General features: G+C 55.1%; 1 protein-coding gene across 1 annotated transcript; it reads left to right on the top strand.

Annotated features, from left to right (window-relative positions):
* The first annotated feature begins 507 nt into the window (after window positions 1-507).
* NECAP2 (NECAP endocytosis associated 2) lies at window positions 508-6,146 on the top strand. Its single transcript, XM_080358806.1, has 8 exons — window positions 508-657; window positions 1,722-1,822; window positions 1,928-2,032; window positions 2,478-2,559; window positions 3,313-3,421; window positions 4,584-4,752; window positions 4,897-4,972; window positions 5,244-6,146. The coding sequence occupies exons 1-8, from the start codon at window positions 551-553 to the stop codon at window positions 5,290-5,292; spliced, it is 798 nt and encodes a 265-aa protein (XP_080214932.1). The 5' UTR covers window positions 508-550; the 3' UTR covers window positions 5,293-6,146.
* The last annotated feature ends 3,514 nt before the right edge of the window (window positions 6,147-9,660 follow it).

Below are 9,660 nucleotides of genomic sequence, written 5' to 3'. Positions count from 1 at the left end.
GAAGGTAAAATCTGGGAGCGTTTGGCTCTAATCGTGCCAGTATTTACCCAAAAAGGGGAAATTTTCCCCCATTTTTAGGCTCACTAGGGAGATGTAATCCAAGGAGGGTGGGAAGTGGCAGCGCTCCGGGGAGATGTGGGTTTTATTTTGTTTTGTTTTATTATTTATTATTATTTTTTTGGCAATATGCTTGCTTTCCTCCTCCTGTATTGTGCTCTATAACCCCCCCAAAATGTGGGCAGAGGCTTTCGAGGCGCATCCAACTGAGGTGAGGAGTCAGGGTGCGCTGGAAGCTCCCGCAGGCGCCGACTCCCTTTTAATTCTCATTTTTAATATACTTTAAAAAATGTAAAATAAGGAAATTAAAGTGTATTTTAGTGACTCTCGCCCTGCAGCGGACCCTCCCACCCGCCAGGGGGCGCCGCGGGCAGCGAGTGCCAGAGCGCCTCCACTCCCTTCCGCCGCTCCCGGGGAAAGGGGGCGGGACCATAGAGACGGGCGGTACCATCGAGGCGGGGGCCAGAGCGACGGCGGGCGGAGTTCCGCCGCGATGGCGGCCATGGCGGCGGAGGAGGAGGAATACGAGGCGGTTCTGTGTGTGAAACCGGCGGTTCACGTTTACCGGCTGCCGCCGCGGGCCTCCAATCGCGGCTACAGGTGAGGGCTGCGCATCTCCCGCGGGGCCTGTCCCGCTTGGGGGGTGTTTCTGCCCCGCTTGGGGCTGCATGGCGGCGGTTCCCTCCCTCAAACAGGGTCTAACATGAGGGGTTTGACATCTCCCCGTGGGGTCCCCGCACCCTGGGGTGTTTGCGTCCCCTCCCCACAGCGTGTGCGGGGCCAGCGAGGTCTGGAGCGAGTGGAGAGAAGGGAACGGAGCTGGTGAGGGGCTGGAGCACAAGTGTGATGGAGCGGCTGAGGGACCTGGGGGTTCAGCTGGAGAACAGGAGCTGAGGGGAGACCTTCTGATCTCTGACCTGCCTGAAAGGAGCTTGGAGCCAGGGGGGTCGGGCTCTGCTCCCCAGGAACAAGCGCCAGGAGCAGAGGAAACGGCCTCAAGTTGCGCCAGGGGAGGTTGAGGTTGGATGTGGGGACAATTTCTTCCCCAAAGGGCTGTGGGGCATTGGAACAGGCTGCCCAGGGCAGTGCTGGAGTCACCATCCCTGGAGGGCTGGACAGACGGACATGAGGTTCTCAGGACATGGGGCAGTGCCAGGGCTGGGTTATGGTTGGACTCGATCATCTTGAGGGGCTTTTCCAGCCAAAATGGTTCTGTGATCTCTGCCCCCATCCTGGACCCCAGCAGGGTTTCCCCATTTCCTCCATGTTTTGGGGCTCCTCTCCCATCAGTCCAGCCCAAAGGCTGCTGTGGCACAGCCAGGCTGTAGCTGACACAGCTCAGCACCTCTCACGATCTGCTTTCGAGTTGGAGATTCCGTGGAAAGGGAAGTGAAACCTCTTGTGCAATTCTTGCCCGCTCCCCTCTGGGACCTCACGCCTGGTTTTGCAGGGGGCCTGACTGGTTTGGGGTGAAACGAGAGACGTTGTGACAAATCCACCTTCTTCTATAGCGAGCGCAGGTGCAAGCAGATTCTTGTGGTTAATGAGGGAAGTCGAGCAAACAAGCTCTGTGACATGTTACAGGGACATTAAAATAGATCAGTGGCCTTGTCTGGAGGGTGAGAGGCGGCTCAGACCTTGGTCGCCGTTTCCTCTTTCTCCAGAGCTGCAGAGTGGCAGCTGGACCAGCCGGCGTGGAGCGGGAGGCTGCGCATCACAGCCAAGGGCAAGGTCGCCTTCATCAAGCTGGAGGACAAGACCTCGGGTAAGGAGGAGGAGGATGGAAGCGACAGCCCCTTCGTGGGGAGGAAGGCGATGCAGACGCTGTGCTCTGCTCTTAACCCGCTCTCGTTTCTCTTTTTTCTTTCAGGGGAGCTTTTTGCCCAGGCGCCGGTGGAGCAGTTCCCCGGCATCGCTGTGGAGAGCGTTACCGACTCCAGCCGATATTTCGTCATCCGCATCGAGGATGGGAATGGTACGTCTGGATACGCTGGGGGAATCACCTCAGAAAGTCTTCAGTGCCCTTGCTGCTCTGATCTGTGAAGGATTCTCGCTTTCAAGGGCTAAATATTCCCTGCATATGGAGGCAAAGGGGTGAATTATTTCACTGCCAGGCACCAGCCTCACTCTGTCCTTCACTGGGAGTAGAAGCAGCTTGATTTTGCTGCTTGGTGTTAGTGTGAGGACACCTCTGTATGAACGATTGTCACCGTGACGCCGACTTCTGCTTTGACTCGCTTATATTAATTTAAAAACTGGTTTTACTAAGCCTGTACTTGCACCCAACAAGCTGAAGGTTTCTTCAGTCCCATATCTGAGTCTCTGGAGGAGGCGTCAGGCAAGAGGGTGTGCGGGATGGGACGTCCCCTTCCCCTTCCTCCACTGCTTTGCAATTCCAGCCCTTCCTCCTCCTCCTCCAGGCCGCCGAGCTTTCATCGGAGTCGGCTTTGTCGACCGAGGGGACGCTTTTGACTTCAATGTGGCTCTCCAGGACCATTTTAAGTGAGTTTTTGCTTCTCCCTGTGTCCTCTTGGCTCAATTTTCTTTTTCTTGTGGCTGAGGGAGAGGAAGCTGTGAGCTCCTGTTGCGTCTGAGCAGGCAAGCGTGGTGTGAAGAGGCAGAAATGCCCATTTCTCTGCGCAGCCTTTGCACAGGCAGCTCTGCTTTGCTTAGGTATTTCCCAACAGGTTCACAAACCGGGCTTTCCAGTCCAAAATTTAGCAAATTCCTTAATTCCTTTTCATTTCTTCGCACGCCACCGCTAAGGGGATGCTCCTGAGGGGCTGGGATGCTGCTGTTGGCTGGAATCATAGAATCGTTTCGGTTGGAAAAGCCCCTCAAGACCATTGAGTCCAGCTGTTCCCCACCCTGTCCCTGCCCCATGTCCTGAGAACCTCATGTCCGTCTGTCCAGCCCTCCAGGGATGGTGACTCCAGCACTGCCCTGGGCAGCCTGTTCCAATGCCCCACAGCCCTTTGGGGAAGAAATTGTTCCCCAGATCCAACCTCAACCTCCCCTGGCGCAACTTGAGGCCGTTTCCTCTGCTCCTGGCGCTTGTTCCTGGGGAGCAGAGACCAAGAATCATCCCCTAGCGCTGCCCATAGCACGTTGCTCTGTCTGGTGAGCTCTCAGCTCATATTGAGCACCTTTAAATATTTGCTGCCAGGTTTAGGGGCTGATCTGGGGCAGGATTTGTCCGGCGGAGGCTCAGGCCAGTGGTTGATGTCTCCTTTTTTATGTATTTAATCCCCGCAGGTGGGTGAGGCAGCAGAGCGAGCTGGCCAGACAGGCTGAGAACCCCGAGCAGGGACCCAAACTGGATTTGGGCTTCAAGGAGGGACAAACCATCAAACTCAACATCGCGGTGAGGGTTTTTTTCCAGCTTTTTTCTGTTCCTTTTCATGCATTTCGTGTGCGTGGCACAAGAGGAAGCGGCAGCTTTTCCCTGAAATCCCCGTGCAGGGGGGAGCCTGGCGCAGAGCTTATGATGTACAGAGCGTTTTTTACAGTTCCTGGTTACAGAACCGGGTTTGTGGTGGGGATTTACGGGTAAAAAACATCCTCAGTTTGGCCGTTTTTGCTGCACCAGCACCAAGACATCACAGTGCAGCGGGTGTTTTTTCCACAAAATAAAGTGATTTGGCTTCGTGTGAGCTGCGGCTGGGAGGAGTCACAGAATCACAGAGCGTTAGGGATTGGAAAGGAACTGGAAAGCCCATCCAGTGCAATCCCCCCATGGAGCAGGAACACCCAGATGAGGTTACACAGGAAGATGTCCAGGCGGGTTGGAATGTCTGCACAGAAGGAGACTCCACAACCCCCCTGGGCAGCCTGGGCCAGGCTCTGCCACCCTCACCGGGAACAAGTTTCTTCTCAAATTTAAGTGGAACCTCCTGTGTTCCAGTTTGCACCCATTGCCCCTTGTCCTGTCCCTGGTTGTCACCAGCAGAGCCTGGCTCCATCCTCCTGACACTGCCCCTTTCCATCTTGATCCCCAGGAATGAGTCCCCCCTCAGTCCCTCTTGTCCAGCTCCAGAGCCTCAGCTCCCTCAGCCTTTCCTCACACGGGAGATGCTCCACTCCCTGCAGCATCTTGGTGGCTGCGCTGGACTCTCTGCAGCAGTTCCCTGTCCTGCTGGAACTGAGGGGCCACAACTGGACACAAGGTTCCAGGTGTGGTCTCCCCAGGGCAGAGCAGAGGGGCAGGAGAACCTCTCTGACCTACTGACCACCCCCTTCTAACCCACCCCAGGTCCCATTGGCTTCCTGGCCACAAGGGCCCAGTGCTGGCTCATGGTCACCCTGCTGTCCCCAGGACCCCCAGGTCCCTTTCCCTACGCTGCTCTCTAATAGGTCATTCCCCAACTTATACTGGAACCTGGGGCTGTTCCTGCCCAGATTCAAGACTCTGCACTTGCCCTTGTTATATTTCATTAAATTTTTCTCTGCCCAACTCTCCAGCCTGTCCAGGTCTCCAGCTCTATATTTAAACCTCATACCACCCACATTTCCCTCTCTCCTTGCAGAATATGAAGAAAAAAGAAGGAGCGACGGGGAACACCAGACCACGTCCCACGGGTTTTGGGGGCCTGAACTTGCTCCCACCACCCCCAGGGGGAAAATCTGCGTCGGTTTGTCCGTCCGGAGAGCATCCGTCTTCACTCTCTGTCCCGCTCCCGGGCACCCCCATCACAGGTCTGTGGTCACGCAGCGACGGCCCTAAAGCTTTTTAGACTCGGTTTTATCCATGAAAATTGGGAAAACAGAGCGGGGAGTCTGGGAATAAGAGTAGGAAATAACTCCTGGTGTTTGGGTTTGGTTTTTTCTGGCTGCCGACAGACGCCCTCCTGGCCTGGCCACAACCCGCCGCAGCTCCCGCCGCCGACGTCTGGGGAGACTTCGCCAAAGCTTCGGGGTGAGACCACGTGGGGTTTGTGTGTGGTTAGAACCCCCCATCTGCACCAAATCCTGCTGGTTTTCCTGAGAACTCCCGCTGGGGTGGGATTATCGCTCCATCCAAACGCCCTTTGGGGATTTAAAAGTGGCTCTGACACAAATTCCCCACATTTGCAGGTCAGCAGGGTGACCCCAACACCCCCATTTCTGCTGCCCGGCTCCCTCCTCACATCCCACAGCCCATTCTAGTCTCTAAAACCTCTTTTTTGCCTTGTTTTTCCCCTCCTCAGGTCGAATTCTAACCAGACTCAGGCAAACACGGGCTGGGTCCAGTTCTAACCCAGCTACTGGGATCAGTGCAATTCCCTCAGGACCAAAGCGGGGGCTCGGGGACACCCTTAAATCCCCCCCCACGCATCGAAATGCTGAAATAAATGCTGGAGAACAACCAAAACGTGCCTTAAAACACTCCACACCAGCACCCTCCGCGGCGGGGGCGTTTTATTGTCCACCTGGAGCGCAGCAAAACCTCCGAGGCTTCACCTTTCTGCAATAAAACCCCCATCAGCTTCATCACCTCCTGTTAATAACGAGCGGGAGGCCTCTCGCTCGCAGCGCTGCCCCAATTTAAGGTAATTTTGGTAAAATTGTATACAATTAGAGCCTCCTTGGAGTCTTTTCTTCTTGCTTCTCACATATTTGAGCTGGATAAATCCTCTTGTCGGTGAGAGTGTCCTCCTGGAGAACATCTCACCTGCACAATCCAACCAACACCACGCTCAACATCATTATTCAAGGCGTTGAAACATAAATCATGGGAGGTGAGGAGCTGAACCGCTGCCTTTCGATGCTGAAATTCCTCATGTTTTTTACTCCGGGAAGAGTTTTTTCACCTCTATTTTGAAGCCAGAATTTTTCTACTTCTTTCCACGGACGTTTAATGAAGCGATTGAAGCCGCGAAGGACAGAACGGAGTCGGTGTCTGACAGAGCTGCGCTTGAGATTCCTCTTTAAATAGAAATATTTTCTTACCTATTTATATTAATGCCTTTCAATGCACAGAATCCTGCTTATTTTTTTATTTTTCAGCATCTCTGCTTTTTATTATTTCCATTTCCCAACGGGATGAGGAGTATTTGTGTTTCAGGTGAGAGCTGCGACACTTCCAAACGAGCAATAAAATGGGTTTTGGTGCCAAATGTGGTTTATTTTACCCCCAGCACAGGCTCGGAGGGGCCGGGACAGGTTTGAAAAGCGGTTTTGTGGGTTTTTAACCCTCCTCGCCGGTGTCGAGGAGACGGGTGGCGAAGCACAACAGACGCGTGTTGCTTAGCGAGAGGCTCCACGGGGCGTGAAGGACCCAAGGAGGGGACGGTAAGGACAGAAATGGGGCGAAAAAGCCCATTTCTTTCCATTTCTGGAGCCTGGGGGGCGCTGGAGGCGGCTCCACTTGTGCTGAGTGATCCAAGGAGCCATAAATTCTTCATTTCCCCCCTTTGCCATTAATTTGTGGCTCTTTGGGGGAGGAAGGTGAGTTGCTAGAGGCAGGTTTGGGGTGACAGTGGTGGGTGGGAACCCCCGTTTATTCCCCCTGCCCTGCAACAGCACAAGGAATTTTTGGCTTGAATTATAGATATTCCAGCAGCTTTTCCTGCCGGGGTGGGGGCTAAAGGCCCTTAATTACCCCCAGGGTAAGATTTATTGCCCCAGGGGGTAAAATCTGTTGCCCCAGCTCTGTCCCATGGGGGTTTAACCCACCCCAGGACGCTCCTCCCCGGAGCTTTTCATGCCAGAGCAAACCCCTGGGCGTTAATGAGCTTAACGAGAGCCGGGATTTAACGAAAGGGCCGGTTGACTCTGGCCAAGAAGCTCCTTTCCCCGGCGGAACCAGGACCGTCCTGCCCGGGGGGGCCAAGCACTGCAAAGTAAGGACATTTCCCCCCATTTTGGGCACGGGGAAGTGGTGGAAATTGCTATTTTTTAACGTTTTCCTTTATGTTTCCTCATTCCTCTCTCCACAAGAGTCGCTTGTTTCGATTTGCAAAGCCCTGGTTTTATTCACAAAGCCCTGCTTGGCAAGGGGAGGGGATATTCAGTGGTATTTTTGGGGGGGTGAGTGATAAATGCGGCCACTCGTGGTGTCACCGGAGACATCGGGGACCCCCGAGGTGACCAGGAAGAGGAGGGTCCCCGCTCCCGCCGTCACGCAGGGAGGGGTAAAACCAAGGATTTCGGGCTAATCCCGACCACGCATCCGCTTTCCGCTCGCAGGCCACGCACGGAGCGCGGAAATCGCCATAAAAGGGGGTTTTGGGAGCAAAAAGGCCACGGCGAGGGGGGCGCAAAGGGCTCGGCGGAGCCCATGAGTGACCCTGAGGCCGTGGCTGAGGTGGGTGTCCCCGCGTGTCCCCGTCGTGCGTGTCCCCCCATGTCACAGCGGGAAGCGGTGGCTGCTCTCGCGGGAGCAGCGATGGGGGCGGCGGGTTCACCGGTTGCAAGAGGCGCTTGGGGAGCGGGTTTCGCGAGTGCAAATGGGGCTTTTTGTGATGGAAAAGGACGGATCTGCGGGGGGTTTGTCGTCCAAAATGCGAATTCACGGCGGGTTTGCGACGGCAGCTGTAGGTTCACGGCAGTGTTGTCATGGCAAATGCAGATTTGCAAGAGTTTTGGGGGCACAGCTGCGAAGCTGCAGCGATTTTGTCATTGCAAACACAAATTTGGGGTGGGGGGGTTTCACCACAAATGCAAATTTGCAGCGGTGTTGTGATTGCAGCTGCAAACCTGTAGCGGATTTGTGGTTGCAAACACAACTTTGCAGCAGTTTTGTGGTGGCAACTATAAATCCGCGGCGGTTCTGTGATTGCAGCTGCAAGTCTGGAGCGGTTTTGTGGTTGCAAACGCATATTTGCAGCAGTTTTGTGATGGCGACTGCAAAGCTGCAGCAGTTTTGCCATTGCAAACGCAAATTTGGGGATGGGGGGGGGTTCACCACAAATGCAACTTTGCAGCAGTTTTGTGATTGCAACTCTAAGTGTTCAGTTTTGTGAGTGCAGCTGCGAATCTGCAGCACTTTTGCCATTGCAAACGCAAGTTTGCAGGGGGTTTGTCACCACGAATGCAAATTTGCAGCAGCTTTGTGATTGCAACTGCAAATCAGCACTTTTGTGATTGCAAATGCAAATTTCCAGGGATCTCACAATCACAAACATAAATTTGCAGCAGTTTTGCAGTAGCGACTGTGAATCTGCAGCAGTTTTGCAGCTGCAGACACGGATTTGCAACAGTTATGTGGTTGCAACTATAAATCTGCAGCGGTTCTGTGGTTGCAGCTGCAAGTCCGGGGTGGTTTTGTGGTTGCAAACACACATTTGCAGCAGTTTTGTGATGGTGACTGCGAATCTGCAGCGGTTTGTTAATTGCAAACGCAAATTTGGGGGCGGGGGGTGTCCCTGCAAATGCCAATTTGCAGCAGCTCTGTGATTGCAGCTGTAAACTTGTAGTGGATTTGTGGTTGCAAACGCAACTTCGCAGCAGTTTTGTGATGGCAGCTGCAAATCTGCAGGAGTTTTGCCATTGCAACCCCAAATTTGCAGGGGTTTTGCCACCGCAAATGCCAGTTTGCAGCAGCTCTGTGATTGCAGCTGCAAACCTGTAGTGGATTTGTGGTTGCAAACGGTGTCACTCTGCATGTTGAAGTTGTGCAGGGTGAAATATTTGCAGCTGAAGGGGGAGAAAGATGCTTTTTGTGGCTTCGATCGCGTGCGTGGGGAAGGCTCAGCCCGGGCCCGTCCCCGCTGGAGGAACAAAGCGGCTCTTGGCTGCAAAGGGCATCATGTCCCCATCCCGGGGCCATGTCCCCACCCCAGAGCTGTGTCCCCATCCTGGGGCTGTGTCCGTATCACTGGACCATGTCCCCATCCCAGGGTGGAATCCTGGGGTTGTGTCCCCATCCTGGGGCTGTGTTCCCATCCCAGAGCGGTGTTCCCATCCTGGAGCCGTGTCCCTGTCACAGGGCCATGTCCCCATCCCAGGGTGGGATCCCCATCCCAGGGCCGTGTCCCCATCCTGGGGACCGTGTGCCGATCCCAAGGCAGTGTCCCCATCCCAGAGCCATGTCCCTATTATGGGACCGTGTCTCCACTCCAGGACTGTGTCTCCACCCCAGGACCATGTCCCCATCCTGGGGCTGTGTTCTCATCCCAGAGTGATGTCCCCATCCTAGAGCCATGTCACTATCACTGGACCATGTCCCCCTCCCGGGGCAGTGTCCCCATCCAGAGCCATGTCCCTATCATGGGACCATGCGCCTATCACGGGACTGTGTCCCCATCCCAGGGTGGGATCCCCATCCTGGAGCCAAATCCCCATCCCTGGGACTGTGTCCCCATTCTGTAGCTGTGTCCCTATCCAAGGGACCATGTCCCCATCCTAGGGCAGGACCCCATCCCAGGGTGGGATCCCCATCCTGGAGCCAGATCCCCATCCTGGGACTGTGTCCCCATCCCAGGGCAATGTCCCCATCCTGGACAAACGTCCCCATCCCAGAGTGGTATCCCCACCCTGGGGCCGGATCTCCATCCCATGGCCATGTCTCCATCCCAGAGCCAGATCCCCATCCGGGGACCATATCCCCATCGCAGGGCCATGTCCCCATGGCAGAGCCGCCCTGATCCCGGTCCCTGTCCCGCAGCGGCCGTGGCGGGGGCC

The sequence above is a fragment of the Nesoenas mayeri genome, assembly GCF_963082525.1.
Source record: "Nesoenas mayeri genome assembly, chromosome: 24".
NCBI classification, from domain to species: domain Eukaryota; kingdom Metazoa; phylum Chordata; class Aves; order Columbiformes; family Columbidae; genus Nesoenas; species Nesoenas mayeri.
Note: the sequence above shows the minus strand (reverse complement) of the source record. Positions and strands in the feature narration are given on the sequence as shown.

What these genes read in the sequence shown, in the direction of transcription:
- NECAP2 (XM_080358806.1), top strand. Translation starts at nt 551, where the DNA reads ATGGCGGCCATGGCGGCGGAGGAGGAGGAATACGAGGCGGTTCTGTGT. An exon ending in GCTCTCCAGGACCATTTTAA is followed by an intron (nt 2,560 to 3,312) that starts GTGAGTTTTTGC and finishes TAATCCCCGCAG; the next exon opens with GTGGGTGAGGCAGCAGAGCG. An exon ending in GACTTCGCCAAAGCTTCGGG is followed by an intron (nt 4,973 to 5,243) that starts GTGAGACCACGT and finishes TCCCCTCCTCAG; the next exon opens with GTCGAATTCTAACCAGACTC.